At 42.3% G+C, this 19,090-nt stretch overlaps 1 protein-coding gene across 13 annotated transcripts in view; it reads left to right on the top strand.

Annotated features, from left to right (window-relative positions):
• Celf2 (CUGBP Elav-like family member 2) overlaps positions 1–19,090 on the top strand; it is a 513,597-nt gene that overhangs the window by 341,888 nt on the left and 152,619 nt on the right. For 12 of the 13 annotated variants that reach the window (XM_052157034.1, XM_052157033.1, XM_052157039.1 and 9 more), the window contains one exon: positions 5,866–6,062. In XM_052157034.1, coding sequence (XP_052012994.1) covers positions 5,866–6,062 — 197 coding nt within the window. Of the gene's footprint in view, positions 1–5,268; positions 5,701–5,865; positions 6,063–19,090 lie in introns of those variants that run through there. The other variant, XM_052157032.1, reaches the window with a different exon arrangement.

Here is a 19,090-nt window from a genome sequence, read left to right on the forward strand (position 1 = left end):
CTATCCCTTAAGTACAAGTAGTATTAGAGAATAATTCCTAAACCCATTAAAGAGTGGCATTGTCAGCTGACTGCAGTGATGAGATTCAGCTCACTTTGTTAGGAAGAGCTCTGGGGCATCTTGAGAGCGATGGCTCTTTGGTAGCAGCCTTGGCAGTTGGCACTCACAGTTCCATCTAAGCCCGTTGCTCCCCACAGCGTGCCTGACACCTTGTCAACTCTCTGGCCTGCGTGTAGATGCCTATGAGCTTTGGGGATTAAATTAGACACAGGATGTGGAACTGTACCAGAGGTTCAAGCAGCTGGTCATACTATCTAAATTATCTTTTCAGTAAGTCATTCTCTGCATCCAAACCATAGCAAAACACACTGGAGATAGCATATTTTTTAAACATTAATACAAATATTATATGAATACAACTGTTTATATTTCTTATAGCCTTTTTGTAGAAATTATAGCCATATATTATAATTTATACTTAGAGTTTAATTGCTATTTATTCTCTTTGGTTTACAGTGGGATGAATGAGGTACGGAGGAGTTGTTTGATTTTCCTCGAGGGCACACAGTTAAATTGATGCTGAGCCACGGCCAGCTCCATGGGCCCATTGTCTGCTTGTGGTTACGCAACTTTATGTTTTAATAGTATTTTCAAAATGGCTCCCTCAGAATAATATGTTTAGGTGAGTCTCAACTCTAACCAATGTTTTAAAAGGAGGAAAGGGGGTATATTTCTTTCTAAAGCTACCTAAATAAAATTAATAAAAATTTGTTTATATAGTTGCCTTAGCCATAGTTGAGTACTCAGTAGCAATATGTAGTCACCGCCTGGCACAGTGAAGTAGGCTAGGGATAGGGATACAGAGATGGGGCCATTCCTGTCAGTATGGACAGGATTGAACTGATGTACTCATCCCAAGAAATACAAACAGTAAGGTGAAGACCAAACAAACAAAACAATGTTAATATTATTAACACCAAGAAGATCAGCTATCCTCAGGCAAAGGTATTCAGACAGTATTTTTTGTTTTGTGTAGCATTTTTGGCTTAGTACATTAATATGGGTATTTATTGGCACTTGGAATGTTTGGGATTTTTTTGGGTTTTTGTTTGTTTGTTTGTTTGTTTGTTTGTTTTTAGAGATAAAGGAACTTAAATACAGAAGACAAAATCAAAAATCTGTTTCTTTGCTTCCAGACTTGAAAAGGAAACTTGAAAATTTTTAGGCCTTATAAAATGTTTTGATAATAATAATGATAATAATACATTGAACGACTTATATTTAATGATAATCTGCTTTCTCAGAGGAAGCACAGATGGTTTTGCATATTCTCTGTTGATCTGATTTCTTTTTACTAGAAAATGGAGTAGGGAAGTAGGTCAGGGCAGTGTTCTCAGCCCTGTGAGCCCTCGAACGGCCCTCCAGGCAGCGCTACATTTCATCTTGACTCTGCGGCTCATGCCAGCAGTGTCCCCTGGCCTCATGCTCTCTGACTTACGTTCCTGCTCCACTTGGCGCCTATCCTAGAGGAATCATAGAGTAGGTTCTTTGCCAAGGGCAAAGCACAATTGGTATTCAGGGTCTCATTGAAGTTTTCAGGCAAGGTGCTCACAGACGTATGTATCTGTGTCCAAGGTCTGCAAGTGGCCACAGAGTCCTTGTGAAACATCACCACCTCAGGGTTCTCCAAAGAAGTCTAGTTCATGGAACAAGAAGGGCAGACAACTGGGTTTGAAAGCTTCCTGCATCCATCCTCTGCAGTGGGATCCCTTACAGGTGTTACCTGAGGAAGGCACCTTACTTCTGAAGACCTCAGTTGCTTCATTTCTAAACTGAGGATGATCCCAATGAGCTATTATGATATTGTGCGTCAGATACTTGGCAAAGGTTCCTGGCAGAGGGTAGGCCCTCTATTAATATTATTTGGATTTGAATCTAAAATTGTATACTATAAAAAGCACTACACTGTGTTCCATGGGAAGTGGAGAATGAAGACAAACAAGCTAGTCCTTGTTTTCTAAGTCATTCAGACTCTTTTCTGACAAAGCTCTTCAGGGAGGGTTTTGCTGAGATGGGGGGTTATGTCTCTATAATTTTCTATGACAAATACCTTCGCTACCTATGGTCCCTGGCAAGAACTCCCAAAAGCTTAACTTAAAGCCCGATTAGCACATGAATTTTGACTAACTCAGAAGTCTCTGTACCTATAGCCACATGAGAACCGAAGTCACTAGATTGCCAAAAGAAATATTCTTCAGCCAAGAGAAAAGATTCAGAGTCCAAAGAAGTTAAGGTGTATTTAAACAAAGTTAACAAAATTGTTAATTACCATGATGCAGTAACAATAAGAGAGCCACTGTCGTATGAATAGCCCAGAGAAATGCTTTTCATCGGGAGTGTCCGGTGTAGTTTTAGTTTATACTAGATATAACTGTATTTCCCTACAGACAGAATTTTGTACACTTCCCAAATGATTGTTTGCAAGATGGCAGACAAGAAAGGGTGTAAAAAGGATATGTGGCGGCTACTCATCCAAGTGACTTTGTAGAAGTAGACAAGAAAGGATCTGGGCAGATGGTGATCTTCTTATGTGGTAATTGAGAAGATGTGGGTTTCAAAGCAGCCTTCAAAGCTCATAAGCTGGGTGCTTTGCAGCATGTTCCTCACAGATAGAGGAGTGGTGTGTATAAATTTTTCCAGCATTCCTGTTTTAATTTGGAAGTGTGATTCAAGAAACCCAACTTCTTTCTCAGATGCTGACATTTGAAACATACTACTTTCTCATAGGATTGCCTTGAAGATTAAAGTGTCAAGCACTGCCAGATGTGGTTGTCATGATCTCTTGCTAAGCAGAGGCAAGCAGATCTCTGTGAGTTCAAGGTCAGGCTGTTCTATACAGCCAGTGCAGGCCAGGCAACCAGCTCTACAGAGTAAGACTGAAACACACACACACACACACACACACACAAACAAACAAAAAGAACCAAGACTAATTTTAAAAAATTTAAAGTATATAGCATAGTATTGGTATATATAAGATAGTATTATTACTAATATGAGTCACGTTTAGATTTACACTAAAAGAATTTTTAATTAAAAAATAGATTTATAATGGTCACTTGTGGTGATTGTGTAAAGGAACCGCATACACGGTGAGAATAGCAAGACATTTATAGAACATTCTGGGCCTTGTGTCTCTATGAGGTGGTATCTGTTGTTACCATTTTATAGATGAAGGCTCTGAAATTCAAAGCAGCAGCGTAGAGAGCGATGGTGTCAGGGTAGAGTGCCCATGTGTGTGCCACTGTACATGCCACGTGGTAAGAGGTCCAAGGTGCCTAGGCCGCACGGCCCTGGGAGACGGGTGAAGTGCGCACCTTCTACTGCATGGAGACCAGAAAGCACTCATCCCTGTGCAGCTTCCTCCTCCGCGGAGTCTCGTAGCTTCTGTTATTTGGGAAAACATAAAAGTAATGTTTATTTGTGATGCATTAAACATTAAATTATTATTTAATTATTAAAATTAAATAAGCATTAATTAGTGCTTGCTCCACACCTCTGTTTAGGTAGTAGACAACTGTACTGCAGCCTAACTCTTGTTCTGTATTTGTCATTGTTCAACTTCTGCTTTCTGTTAGCCTAGACCTGTGGCAATACCTTCCTCTTCGCATCTAGCTGGTTGTTAACAGCAGTAACCGCGAGTCCTTCCTGTCCCAAAAGCGAGTCTTGCCACACTCTCAGCTTTCAAAGTGCTAGAAGCATGGTATCCTCTACTGCAAAGAGCTTTGCCACCTCTACCCTGTGCTGTCACAGCTCCACAGGCTAAATTGTTTATTGAATTCTCAGTGATGGGAAATAAGATAGGTGCTTGAGAGCAAGATAAATGGTCTAGGCTAATATAAACAAGCATTGTATTATACCTGAATTGTTGAAAAAGATTTTGTATTCAATATTTTATTCAGTAGAGCATTTTATAACAATAAGGTTGATTAGAGAATACTTTAAAAATGTTTCAAGTTAGACAGTCTAATCGTTTACTTCAATGATAAAAAACAAAGTAGTCACATGGGGAGGTGTGGCGGTGGTGGAGAGATCAAGGCAGCACATACTGAAGGGGGTCTGACATCATTGCCTCTTTGAATTCATCTCAATTGAGAATTTTTTTTCATTCTACAAGCTCTTAGCTTTCTTTTGCAGGGTGGGGGGAGTGATTTCTGTGTGAATGTGACAAACTTTTCACTGTGTAGATTAGGTTGTCCTGAAGTTCAGGAACTGCCTTCCATAGCTCCCAACGCTTGCAATGATAAAGGCTTCAGGCAGGCTTTGGGGTGGGGGCACTCAGGCCTAGTGAGTTTAGACCTGCAGCAGCAGCTTTAAAGCGCTCTTTTTCTTTTGTGTTTCATGCAACAAAATAAGGAACTCTGCCTAAGATCTTTTTCTAGTATATCTTTGGTATTTCTCTGAGGTTACAGTGAAATCACACTGGCTTAGTGTGTCTTCCTTCTGACCTGCTTAAGTAGTGAAGTGGTCACTGCAAGACTGCAGCTCCTGGGCTGCTGGCTTTGCACCTGTTCGACTGCTTTGTATTTTCACAGGCTGGCAAACTGAACTAAGAGTGGCATATTCAGGAGCATCTGGCTTTCTAAAGAGAGGACCTAGAGTGTACAGTGTCTTGGGTGGGGTTGTGAAGTCAAGGTGTTTGGCTTGCTTTATTATTGTCAGAGGGGTAGTAGGCAAAGGTAAGAAGAAATGACTTCATCAGATCAGGCTTACAGCGAGTGTTCTCTCCCAGATTTGGATCTGGAAAATGATAGGAAGACATATGAAAGCCTACGCTTCAGTTCTTTGTAACCGCCCCAAATATTTACTGGAGCTAGGAGAAGAAAAAACAGACCTTTTCTTCTCTTTCCCAAACGTGTGATTGTTTAGAACTTAAGTGCAACATCTGGAACTCAGATATACAGAGAGCAATTTATGGAGTGTGAAAGATTTGAAATATTCAGTGTCCTTTAGTGGGAACTCAACTTTCTGTGCTGTATTTTTTCTCCAACACAAAGCAAGCAATTCTGAGATCACTTTTGCCTCTCTGAATTAAGCCCTTTGTGCTTGGGTCCCATAAACAATGTGCTTTTTAAAGGGGAGCCTCCCCTCCCCCCAAGCTCTGACCCTTTTCTCCAGTGCAAGCAGCCAATCAGCTGCCCCGAGCTGCATAGCTGGAGCGCCTTCCATTCTGAGCAGCAACAACGTACTAATTTGATGCACACATGGACGCCTCTCACACTCTGCGAACTCATCTCCAGCATCTTGCATTAGTCATCTGACGGGCTGCCAACTGTCTCATTTTCTTTCCATGTGACTTTATTATTACCACCTCTCTTCCAAAACCTCTGAAAGGGGGCGAGGAATGGGGGAGAGGGGAGAGATCAGCAGAAATCCAGCTCTGCCTTTCTTCCTCAGTGATAACCAGTGCTGAGCTGATAATGCTGCCGATTCGTGAGGTGTTGATGGCAGCCTTGCCAGTTGAGACCCGCACTTAACTTGCAGCTGCCTCCCAAGCCTGGGTTGTGAAATGCCCATGCCCTGGGTGACAGGCAGCCGGGCAGGCGCTGCCCTGTGTTCCTCGGGAGTCGGTGCTGAGGAGCGGCAGCATGCAGTGAGAGCAGCGCTGCCTCCTCCACTGCCGAGAAGCAGCAGCTAATGGTGCCTCTGCTTTGTTGTAGTTCATCACATTTCTACGACTCATTAGGCACTTTCCCCTGTGCTCCTCTTCCTCTTTCCGCCTCCTCACCCCAACCCCCACTATTTTTTCTTCCTGTCCTTCACCCTGAAGCCCTAACTCTGGCTCCTGGTTCCGTTTTTTGACAGTAACGGCACAGCCAACAAGATGAACGGAGCTTTGGATCATTCAGACCAGCCAGACCCAGATGCCATTAAGATGTTTGTCGGACAGATCCCTAGGTCCTGGTCGGAAAAGGAGCTGAAAGAACTTTTTGAGCCTTATGGAGCCGTCTACCAGATCAACGTCCTCCGGGACCGGAGTCAGAACCCTCCCCAGAGTAAAGGTACAGAAGCACATGGCGCATGGGGAGGAGCTACTCGTGTCAGGGTGGCTTGAGTGGCTGGGGTGGGTACCCCTGGGCTGGCTAGAGATCCCAGAACCTTCAGTACGCTGGGCAGGAGGGAGGGCGACAAAAAAAGGGAGGGCAGGCTGAGAGCAGCCGAGCTGCCAGCCCTGGTGTTCTGGCTGTGCCTCGGGGCTCCTCCCAGAATTCCCTCCTGCTGGGACAGGTGGAACTCAGGCAGGAGGGCGGAATGCTGCCCAGCGTTTTGTGGTCTCCTGATTGCTCCTGTGAGGTCACAGTCTAAGCAATATGGTCTCTGGGCGGAGTTGCTGCTTCTTTAAGGAACATAATTCTCTGCCTTGTGTTTCAGGAGCTAACTCTCTGTGCTACCTTTTCATGGTTGCTCATGTAATTACAAATATACTACACTTTTCCATAGCCTGTAGAGAACTTAAAATGACCCACAAACAGTGTGGTGCCACTGGTGGGATAGAGAAATGGTTCACCTTGAAGACAGAAGCCCATTCTTGGGGGACAGCAGAGATCATTAAAAGAACTGCCTGCTGGAACAGGGGTAGTGCCCTCATGGCATGAGATTAGCACACCTTCAGAGTATCCAAGGCTTCAGGCTTACACCATTCTCAGAGCTGAGATTAAAGTGAAAAGTTCGGTGCTTATGACTTCCTCCATTTTAAGATAATGGTTGGAGGATTGGGTGTAGGTTGTAATTATTGAAATAGAGACCAAGAATTCGGTTGATGCCTCTGTGTTTTTAAGTCCTGGATTGTCGGCTCTGTAGACACTACATTTAAAAGGCCTCCTCTGCTGCTACCACTCAGTTTCGATGCTACTTTAACCTTTTGGCTTTGGTGATTTTGTTCTTTTTTTCAGTCTCTCTTCTCAGAGCCTCTTTCCTATGCACATCACAGGTCCTTTTTCTCTGGGCTTTACTATTTTCTTTCCAGCTTGTTGTTGTATTTTTATGTGCATCTTGTAAGAGGGAGCTCATATTTAACTTGTATGTGCTATTTAATTAGGCACATGAACCTTACCTTACACTTTTTCTGAGCCTTTTAAAAATAAAGGAATAAGAAAAATTTAAGGCGAATATTCTGTAAGTCTGGGAAGTGCTGAGCCATCTCCTGTTCTCTGTAGCACTGAGGTCTACTGGGCTCTGGGGAGCTTTTTAAAGGAATTTAAAAGCCCACAACTTTGTAAAGGAAGACAAACTTACCTTCACAGTTTGTTACTAAAATAGTCCCCCTGCCCAGCATACGATTTAACACTATGGCTGTTTTAAAAAGATTAGAATGTTGTGTCTACAAATGATACTGCCTATAATTAGATAAATAGACTCTAATATCTAAAAATCAGTAAAATGTAAAACCCCAGAAATCAGAACTATGTTAGAGTTTGTGAACATTTAGATGTTTTCCACACAAAGAAATTAGGAGTTCATTGTAATACTTTCATACTGTCCTACATATGAGAGACAGCATGATGCATGGTTCTGGACTAATTAGTTTTCAAACAAGTCCTTTTCCATTACCTAAGATAGTACCCAAAAGAACCTGGTTACAGCAGCAGGCACACTGCATCCTCGCCTAGGAAAATGGGACACTGGTGTTGGCTTTATTGGCCTTTTTCAAAAGAGTGACTGACAAAATACTCAGAAGTCAATTGTTCCTGTGATTCCTGATTGCTTGCCTTATGTCTTCTGCATGTGTGTGTCTTACATTGGTGTCAAGACCTTTCTGTCAGCCAAGTATGTTCTATGTATGGCTTAGTCACGTGTTCCTTTGAGCAGTACCTTATCCAGACTACATTCAAGACTGTATATTTTCTCAACTTCTGTTCACTACTTCTTCTAAGTAATTAAGAAGATCAAGCTTTTGAAGAGGGAGAGAAACTAAATACAAGAACTCTGGGGTGCATTGCAAAATATCAGACCCTCTACTGAGCGCTTTATTTATGTTTCCATTTAGCTTTCACCAAAAGTTTGAAGGTAGATAGTATCAGTCACATTTTACAGATGAGGATACTGAGGCTCATAAAAGTTGAGAAATGTCCAGTTTTCCCAGCTAGTAGTAACTTTCTGGACACTAGTCATCAGTCTTCAGACGCTTAACTATTTTGTCTCTCAGTAAGATGAGATTAAAAAGAAGAAAAGCATCATCTGCTTCATTCATGGCTTCATGTTCATAGCTAAGTGTTCCCCAAGTGGAAAGACTGGATTTCTCATTTAAGAGCACTGACAGCCTCATTTCTGCCTTTGTGTTTAGTTTTTGTACTCATGGGTTTAGATTGTACATCATTCCAACTCATGGTATCATGAGATAGGAGTTAGAGATGACATCATTCAAATCTTACCTTTGGAAATACGGGTCAGTTTCTATTACTGTGAGCTAGAAGTCTCAGATTAAATATTGCTTGAAATATATGGACTGTCAGCCAAGGCTTCAAAGGGTTTCTGTTAAACAGACATCTCTGTCGTGATGGGATGTAATACCATGGCTCTCAGAAGCAAACAGTTCTTAGCTACTTACATGTAGAAAGAAACAGCTTCCATTTTCTTTGCATCAGTATCTGTGTCTACCACATAATTTTACCTGCTTATATGTAAAACTGGATCCCAAATTTACATTGATTTTGACTTTGTCAGCTGAGTAGTTATCATGTTTACACAGTATTGATGCCAGACCCTCAGAAACTAGAATTACTGGAGGCTTTGTTTACCTGTGGTTTAGATTACCTAAGCAAGGTTTTGGATGGCCATCATTCATTGCCCCATGGGCTTTGATGGCTCCAAGGAAAGAGGCAAATGTTACACTACACCTTAATCCAGATGAGTTAGAGTTTTCTTTTCTTTGCATCTTCTCTTTAATCTTCAGGAATAAAAGCTTTACCCTATTTTTGTTCTTTAAGAGTTGAAGTATACGCTGTCTGTTTCTTCTTTTTCCCTCTTCCTCCTCCTCTTTCTCCTCTTCCTCCTCCTCTTTTTCCTCCTCCTCTTCCTCTTCCTCTTTCTTCTTACAGATGCGTTATTCAAGCTGTTTCAGAAACTAGGGAATCTAAGTAAGCTGTCCTACCCTGTTAGGAGTTAAGAGGAACAGTTTTTAAAATTCTCATTTTATCCGTGTACATGTCTGTAGATAGACATCTACGAGCACACGTGTGCAGATCAGAGGATGACTGTAGGTGTCAGGCCTTGCCTTCCACCTTGTTTGATTTCTCTTTTTGGTTCCAGTGTGTGCCGGACACACTGTTACAATTAGTGGGCCTGTAAGCTGCCTTTTGGAGGCTGTCTTTTCCTCTCATCTCTACATAGGAATGCTACAGTTACAAAAGTGTGCTACATACATGGCTTCCCATGGACCTCCAGAGTCGAACTCAGTCTCACATTTGTCTAGCAAGTGGTTTGCTCACTGGGCCATGTCCTCAGCCCAAGAGGAGCATGTTTTACTCCATGTTCCTCTGCCACTTCTGCAGACGACGAGAAACACTACAGAGTGGGCAAAAACATGGCCTTTAAAGCCAGACATGCATAAATCCAGTTCCTGGCTCTGATTCCCTATGTCCATTTCACTGATCAGGTCAGTTAATCATATCAAAACAATGGGAACAGTCCTCAATGAGTTAGAATGAGTTAGTTCTGTCTGTCCTGGAGTATGGAGGGACCTGATGTAAGAGATTAATGTTCTAATTGTTAGTCTTCATCATTTAGAAACTTAACATCTAAGAAAAACAATAAACACATGGGTCACTACAATAAAAGAATGAGATGATAGTAACTAGAAATAAGATATACATACTGAAATTAGAGTTCACAGAAGAAATGAATGAATTTTATTTTATGGGATATAGGAAAAGAAAGCATCATTACCAAATTTTAAAACAACTAGTGGAATTTTAGTAAATAGAGTTGATATTAAATGTTACAAGTGGATAGACTTAGCATAATTCAGAGAGGAAGGGGAAGTGGCAGAGCATAGTCTAAAATGAAATGGAAAAAATGAAAATCACAAGGCTAAGAATTTATAGGATAGGGCCAGGTTTTCAAGAGTCTTTGTTCTAGGATTAAAAAAAAAAAAAAAGATTTCTCTTTTAGATAAAGGGAGATCTGGAAATGTTACTTAAGCAAAAAGCAACAAAGAAGTGAGTTAAGTGTGTTGTGCTCAGAGGGCCCTGCTGAGAAGTAAGGGAAAGGAGTGAGTGGCTGGGCATGCTCAGAAACATAAGGAAGGAACGCTGGTAAATAAACTAGGGCAGTGACAAGGGAGACGCCTGGTACATGTGGAAGAAACGGGGAAGAAATTCTCAGAGGTGGCAACAGTGACAAGGAGAAAATTTTGGAAAGAGAAAAACAGTTTTAATTTGAGGAGCCTTAAAAAGGTCAAGAAGAATGAGGACCAAGAAAATATTGTGCTAGGACTACAGGTATGTGCTACCACATCTAACTGTCCTACATTTCTTAAAAGGTAAGACTACACACTGGATCATATGGGACTGTCCTATTTTTTAGTGGTCCTGGGGAAGAATTCTTTTATCCTAACAGAAGTCTCTGTATTTCTTACCATCATACTTCTTCATTATTAACTGACCTAGGAGCAGCAGGGGAAATATAAAACACAATCAGAATTTCTGTATACGTGTATGCAGGGATTCCAATCCTGCTGTGTGAAAGATGGGTACTAGTTACATCATATGGTTATATTAAAAAGAATCATTAGAGGGCTAGAAAGAGGCTTGATGGGGGTAAAGTGCTTGCAATGTGTGTGTGAGACCTGATTTCAAATTCCCAGAACCTTTGTAAAGCTGGATATGGTAGTATGCATCTGTAATCCCAGTGGCCTTATGTGAGTAGGAAACAGAAAACTTCTCCCAAAACTCATGATGCACTCACATACATGAACAGGAACAAGTATACATGTATACAGTGCATGTACACCACATAAAAATAAATGAAAGAGTTAACAATATAGATTTCCATCAAATGGAGTTTTAAATACCACCCATTGGATGATTTGAGGTAAAGGAGTGAGAAATACAAAATCATTTCCTTTAAGTTCTCATAAGAAGGAATCCTTCCTAATGGCCTGTACTGTGGAGAGGGTAGCTGGGATATGTTTGATTTCTGTATCTTCGATCAAAGGGCAGTTTCTACCCTATCAAATAATATTTACTATGGGTACATTTGATCTTTATCTCTCTGGAGAGAAAAGAAGAAGAAAGGGAAGGGGGAGATACAGGGCACACAGACTACCAGTATCAAAGCTAGTATCAAAGAGGACAAGAAATTTCTCAAGACTGCCTCTGACTATTTTGTTTTGCTTCTCCTCTGTCTGGAACATTAAGCCTTTAGCAAGACCCCAGTTGTCTTGTCCCTGGTAGATCTAGGTTTCAGGAATTACAGCTTTCGAGACTTATAGAATATAGACTCTGGACAAAAGAGGAAAGCTTGTTTAGGTAGAAATTTCACATGAGAGGAAGTTGAGAGCTCACGATTCATGCCTTTCCAAATGCCTCCAGCATGCATTGCTGGCTGTATGAAGACTGACATCTCAGCAGCCTCGCAGTGTGCCCTTGTCACTCTGTTGACACCCTGCCTGCTTAGGAGCTGCATCCACCTCTCAGTGGCACCCATGGTAGAGGAGCTGTGGCACCCATTACACAATCGTGCCACTTACATGACCTGGCTGGGGAACTTTATGAAACCAGTTCTTTGGAAATAGGCAGTTCAGCTTCCTCGCCAGAAAGATGCCCTCCACACGCCAACCCCAATACTTATTTGGAAATACGTAAGCATTGCCAGAGTGTCACGGTATGCCTTCCTCTTCCACTTTGGATCCAGTGATCCTAGAAATTCACACATTCTCATTAAAAGACTTACTTTCTTCTATCTTTAAACTTTACTTCTGATGAAAATTTAAAAAGACTTTGAAATGTGCATATTAAAAACAATGTCACATACCTTTTGAAAGTGCCTGTTATCCTTCATAACTCTACCCACTGTGAGATGTACGATTATGCTACTGCAGTTAATATCACTTTTTATTCTTGCATATATTACCCAAAATGCTAAGAACACTTATTTAGACTTAAGGTCTCCATTGTTGGTTCTTCATCCTAATTTTAGTGGTTCTGGGACCACCTATTCTAACCTCTATTACCCAGTATTGGTTAACCCAAACTTTTTACAAGATGTGGTCTTCCTCCAGTTACAAGTAGGCATCCTGAAGGTTCCACTGTGAGTAAATACAGAAAAATCATTGCGATCATCGAAACCTTTGAAGACTACCAAATAATTTAGATAACTAGACAAATGGGAAAGTAGAAATTAACCTAAAATAATATTGTCTTAAAATTACTTGTTTTGGTAGCAAAAATGATAGATGCTAGTATCTTGGCTTTTAGGAAAGTTGGTTAAAGAAGGTGAAAGTATTTTGACCCATATTGTAAAACTCTGTAGAAAATTAACTTTAGGAGTCTCAGTGATACTTAGGGTTAGCATTAGAAACACTCTGATAGCAAATTGGAGCAGTTAGACACATTGCTCCTCAGACCTGCTCCTCAGAGCGGCTCTGATGAGGACATCCTATGGAGAAAGAAGCAGCAGAGGCACATATGAGGTGGTGCTGTGGTGCGCGGGTTCTCCAGGCTTCCTGCTATCTGAGCTGGGTGTCAGCGACGTGGAGTGGAGGGCAAAGGAGCAGGTTTTCCTACCCAGAGCTGATCAGTGAAAGGGGACAAATCACAGTGGTAAAAATCAGTCAGAGTAATGACACCACCAAAGTTGATATTTAAGATTAATATTTTTCACTCTGTATGTAAATGATTGAGAAAGAAGTTTCTACTAATCCACTATTCACACTCTGGCATTAACTCAAATTAGAGAAACTCATAATATATACTTCTGGCAGTGATTATGTTGAAGAATAAAAGAACTTAATTTCTCTATTCCTATTAAAAGATCATAAGCTGGAATCAGAGAACAGAAGTAAAAGGTTAAACTGGAATGTTCTGTGGTGACGCCCTTCAGCTCCCCTGCAGGCCCAGCATTATAAATATTTTCAGGTGAGTTATGTTGTAGGTTTCTGAAGCAGATTCTGTAACCCAACCTGCCAAGCAACCAAGATGTGTCTCCTACAGGATCCAGAAAGTGACACTGGGATTCAGTACACTTTAATCTGTATTAAAGTACAGATGCTACTCTAATTCTAAGGAGATCATATTTATAGACATATAGAGAGTTAGACAAGTATTTTAGGCATTGAAGTATGTAGGAAAGAAAGTATCTAACAAGATTATGAACCAAACTTCTCCCCAAATGCTCAGTGTTGCAAGTGATAGTAGAAGCAGAAGCAAGCTGGATGGAGCAGGTAGCTTAATAACGTTACCATGCAAAGCCTTGCTGTGCTCTCTAGGGCACCACGGTTAGTATTAGCAAGTATTATTGAGGGTACATCAAGTAGAGGGGAGCAGCATGAATCACAAAGGTCTGAAAGGTGGACCACATGCAAAGGTCTCTCAGGTTAACTTAAAAGCACCAAGCATTAAACCATAAGAGTGAAAACCCCAGCAAAGAGTTAAAAGGAGGGGTTGTGCTCTCAAAAAGAAAAAAAAAAAAATAGACCATGATGGAAGTTCTGAAGATCCCAAAGTACAGAGTGAGGCTCTGCATACATAATCTCTTTGAATTGATACTATACTGTGGGATTCAGATGCATCAGGTAGAGAGTTTGAGCCAAACTTATATAGAAGTGGTAAATGGAGAGCACCGTATAGCAGTTAAGGAGGTGGGGTGCAGTGGCTAACTTAGCAGTTCTCACAAGTGGGCCTTGCCCATCTGTCTCTAAAGGACTGATACAAAACCCTGTGTGAACATGATATGAGGGTTAATATATCATTGAAAGAGAACTAGGTGGCCCAACTCATGTGGCAGTCAGTATTGTTGGTGGCCTGCTGGTCAGAAAGTATTATGCTTGTGTGCTCCAGAGTTCAGTGCCTTCCCTGTGATAGAGATCAAGTAAAAGATTATGGGACTGAGGTCATGTGACAGGAAGTGTGATGGTTCCCTGTTCAGTATCAGACCCATATAGACTCCTTCCGCTTTTTCTTCATTTTTAGTATTCCTTCTTCTTTCATCTTGCTGTGAAGAATTTAGAACAAGACCAGTTAAAGTCTTTCTAGAGTGCCTTTCTGGAGATTTTCCAATTTAATACAAAGAGATACGGCCTGATACGGCTCTTACACTGGCATAATGAGTCAGCCCAATGCATCGAGCAGGCCTTCTGCTGCATTATTTCCCTGAGGAAACATGAGCAAACATCTGTCTACCCAGATAGGTCACTGGTAACAGACTGAGGGAATTTTCCCACCCAGTCTATCTTAAGGTTTCTTCTAGGAGCATGGATAAAGCGGCATCAAAGAAAAGTCCTCCCTCCTGGCAGGCCAGGGTGACAGCAGGAAGGGTGCATCGCGGGAGCTCCCTGCCCAGCCTGCACGAGTGCCACCGAGCAGTGTCCTATTCTGTCCCCTTGGAGAGTGTTACTGGCTGTATAACCTTGGAGTGGGGCCTCCTTTAGGTGTGTGGCACTCCTGCATCCTGCAAGTCTCCTTCCATCCTCTCTCCAGGACAGGAGAAAATAACTGTGGAGGCCTTCAAAACTCACCTTTTCAAATTTGGTTTTACTTAAATTTTGTTTGGGGCACTTTCACATATGTACAGTGCATTTGACCACTATCATGTCCCCTGCTTCTCCCCTCCTGACGGATCCCTTCTTCATGTTCAATGCTTTGCAGTTTGTTTTGTGACCCACTGAGCTTAACAAGACTCGTGACTGTGGACTTGTAGTCATCCATTGTAGCCTGACTGGTTCAGCAGTGCATAGTCCGTTTTTACTGTGACAGTATAGCACAGGGTCCTGAGAACTGCCAGTCCCTACCTAATAGATACTACTTCACATTACGCTGACTAGGACTTTTCATCCTCAGAAGAAGCAGGCGCATTTGTTCGTTAAACTCTTATTGTAAAGTTCATGACAACCTGAAATCGGTTTGTTCCTTTGCCCCTTTGCCCAAATGGATGTGAAATCCTCCCTGTGAGACTTCTGAGGAATAAAGTATAAAATGTTCCAAGTTCATTGCTCAGTGAAGAACTTAACACAGAGAAGGAGTAGTAAGCAGTAGAAAGAGTAGAAGAAAATAGTGAGAGTAAAGCAAAACAGTACTACCTGGCTGTGTAAGCCGGACACGGACACACTGTGGAAAGTTCATTCTGGATTTTTGGGTAGGGAAATCTTGAGTGTTTTAATTATGTTGCTAGAAAAGACGCACAATTGAAGTAAGTGTTCTTAATACTTGTAAGACTGTGGTAGAATGAGTCAAGAGTGAGAATAATCAGATAAAGGCAGTGAGTGCTCTCTTGAGAAGGTGGCAGCAAGGTTGGCTGGTGACTGGGGATCAGCCTCTAGAGGAGCTCCCTAAACCCAAGCCCTAAACCCAAGTTGGTATTCCGAATTCCTGATGCTAGCGCTCTTGACATTCAAGAGGGCAGACTCTGTTAAAATAATGGCCTGCCCATGTGTTCAGCTGCGCTGCTCTCGGGCGCCCTGTAGCAGCAGAGACCTTAGGCTGCACCCCTCTGCATACTGTTGTTGCTTCATATTTTCTGAAGATCTTCAGATTTTAATTTTCTCGAGGTCCTTTTGAGTCACGTTCATTGCTTATGCTAGTTACTTGGTTAGCTGTTGCATACCTCTCTTGTTGCCAACTATTGTCTACCTTTGAAATGGCAGTTGGTTTTACAGCTGTGTTCTGTGCAGCAGAGGAGGTTCACTGACTTGCAAGACAGGAATCTCTAAGAGCTATGTTTGTCGGTAATGAGAAGGCATCTCACTGAGAGGCTAGTTCCTTTCTTACCCCTTCTCCCTACCCAGAACCAGCAGTTTCAGAGGCCTGTATCAGCTCATTGGCAGAGGGGGGAGGGGAGGGAAGATAATTCTTACAGAAACCACAGCATTGAGAAGGAAGTAAATGTGTTAATAGTTTTGATAAATACATTCTCTAAAACATATATTATCTAATACATATATCCCTTCCAGAAAGATTTAAATTGTGTTTAGTAGGAAAATACTATGATTGTGTGTACCTAGTTCAGTGTTTGTTTTCTTTACATTTGTGAGATGTTTAAAAACAGAATATGGGTTTATTTAAAACAAAGTCTAACCTACATGCTAGCCTGCATTGAGAGTGAGCAGAGGAAGAACTTCCTCACTGTGCACAGCACTGCCACACTCCTCACACCGTGTCCGTCTCCCGGCTGCTAACAGACAGCGGCCTGGCTTCACAGTTGACCCTGAGCCACAGGCCCCAGTGCACGAAACAAAACTGCGCATTGGGGTTTGTTTATTTGTATGTAGTTTACAGTCTTCTGTGAGATACTCAGTAAGGAATTACAGTTCATAATGAAGGGCCAGCTTGTCCTTTTTTTTTGAGACTCCATAAGTAACTTGTTCACTTTGGGTGATGATACTAATTAACCCAGGGCAGGATAAGGAGGTCTTTTTACCTCCTTCTGTTTCCAAACCATTTTCTCTGATATTGTAATGGAAGGGGATGAGAGGTCTGTGGGCAGTTATAATCTCCATTGATCCCTGAGGGAAGCTGATATGTTTTAACAGTAGTCTTAGAAGACAACCATGTGTGGCTCAATACACACAGCTTACTTAAAGCAAGTAACAAACAAACTACAGCACATGCTTCCTAAGTAGGGTAAATAAGAAGCTAAAACTTGGCTGGGCGCTCTTGCCACCTCGCCTGCGCATGCCCTCTGTGCAGAGGACAGCCTTGTCAGACATCAGTGGGAGCAGAGGGCCTGGGTCCTAGGAAGGGGAACGAGGGCAGGGAGGTGGGAATGGGTGGGTGGGCAGAGGAACACCCTCACAGAAGTAGGGGGAGGGGAGACAGGAAAGGGAAACTGGGTAAGGGGAAACACTTGAAATGTAAATAAATTAAAATTAAATTAAATTAAAAAAGAAAAAAAAAAAAGCAACGCAGTTAGGCAGAGAAAAGTGCCATTTGTGGGCACAGCCTCTGCTGCTGGCCAGCCGGGCTGCTGAGTGTCACACTCTCTTTGTGAAGTGGACATCTGTCAAATGGGAGCTCGACTGTGACTAGCAGCTCATTTTACGCAGGCCGCCATACAGCTGCCAGATGGTGACAGGCCTTAGCTGCTTTGTGAGTCCAGTGTGAGTTGTTCAACTCTAGAATTGGAAAGCACAGTCTCCACAAGCCTGTGGCTCTGCAGAAAAATGCTTCTAGGCTTGCTCTAATCTGGGCGAGGAAGGAAGAGACCTTATCAGAAAAGGTAATGAGTAAGGAGCCACATTAGCAATCGCTTCCTTTAGGTTTTAGTCTTTATCTAACTGTGCTTTAATCTGTGTTTAGGAGTACTGCTTTTAAGGCAAAAACATGTCAGGCTTTTTTTCCAGAGGTTAAGTGCCAAGGCCAATAAGTTTGTGCTCATTTAAGAAGCAAAAGAAGAGTGTCATGGCAGACCATGGTTGTCTAAAGGAGCTAATCAGTAGTTAGCAGTCCTGCCGCACATCCTCGGGACTGGGATGCTTGGGAGATAAGAGACTCTGGCTGTGTGGCTTCCTTCAGCACCATCAGCTGAGTTGCTGCTCGAAGGTGAAGAAGACTGTGGTGGAGCTGCCCTAGCAACAGGGCTGCTGACGAATCCGTCACATGTCTGCAATGCAAACGCTGTGCTTTCAGAGTATGTCAAAGTCAGGAAACCGTTAAACCACATGGCGCCCTCCCCCACCTTTGCCCTCCAGCCACTTCCCCCACACCCTCAGGAAAATGGACCCTCTTTTATAGAACAGGAACCTGAAACAAAAATTAAGTGGGGTGTTTGAACAAAGTTTATAATCCTGGGAAAACTTGCTGATCTAGTCTTAAAATCTAACACATCTTTCAGAGTAATTTTAATGTCCCTGCTTCTTTTACCTAAGCTGTGTGTGTCCCGTATGACCCTGATCTAACCCTCCTACTGTAGGTGAAGTTCAGAGGCGGCTTAGCCTCCATCTTCTTTGTTCCTGGCACTTTTCAAATAAAAAGTCACATTATACTGTTAAAGAACAAAGCTCAGTGAACACTTTGAAAATCTTTTTGAGTTTCGAAGACTTATTTTCATAAATCTTCCTATGACTCCCTTAACGTTTCTTGTTAGAAGAATGTTTTTGTTTCCCAGAATTCCTATCAGTATCTAGAATGAGAGAGACATTCAAATTTCTCAGAAGATTGAATGAATGATGTAAACACTACATAGCACTAGCTTATCCTTGTTGAGTTCTTCTCAGTGGGCGGGTGGGCACGCGCTTTTGTGTACTCTGTGTACTCTGCGTGCGGACGGGCGGGCACCTGCGCTGTGTACTCTGTGTGTGGGCGGGTGGGCACGCACTTTTGTGTACTCTGTGCGGGCAGTCGGGCACGCGCGCTGTGTACTCTGTGTATGGGCGGCTGGGCACGCGCTTTTGTGTACTCTGCGTGCGGGCGGGCGGGCACACTTGCTGTGTACTCTGTGTGCTTGCTTTGCTCTCCTTGTGTGACAGACTGTGAGGTAGCCTAGAAATCCAAGGACAGACAGTGTGCTCCGGTCCACACCGTTCTAATCTTTTAGAAATTGGAGTCGAGTGGACAATTTAACATTTGAATTTGTGTTTGTGTGCGCTTGCACATGCATGTATGTACTATAGGAAAGGGAATTATAACATCCTTTTTTTAAAGCTGTGACCAAAGGAAGGATAGACAAAAGAACATAGGTACTGATCTGTGTTCATGTTCCGTGTGTACATTATCTTGCCAGATACACACTAAAAGCCAGAGTTTTAAAGATGTTTGCTCTCTTCCCCAGTCCTGTTGTGATGTCTGTCAGCACTCCCAAATGTACAGAACTGAGGTGTTTCTTATATGTGATTCTATTTAGTGACGTGTTTATAACCCTCAGTTACTGGGACCAGAAG

This window comes from Apodemus sylvaticus, chromosome 14, assembly GCF_947179515.1.
Source record: "Apodemus sylvaticus chromosome 14, mApoSyl1.1, whole genome shotgun sequence".
NCBI lineage: Eukaryota > Metazoa > Chordata > Mammalia > Rodentia > Muridae > Apodemus > Apodemus sylvaticus.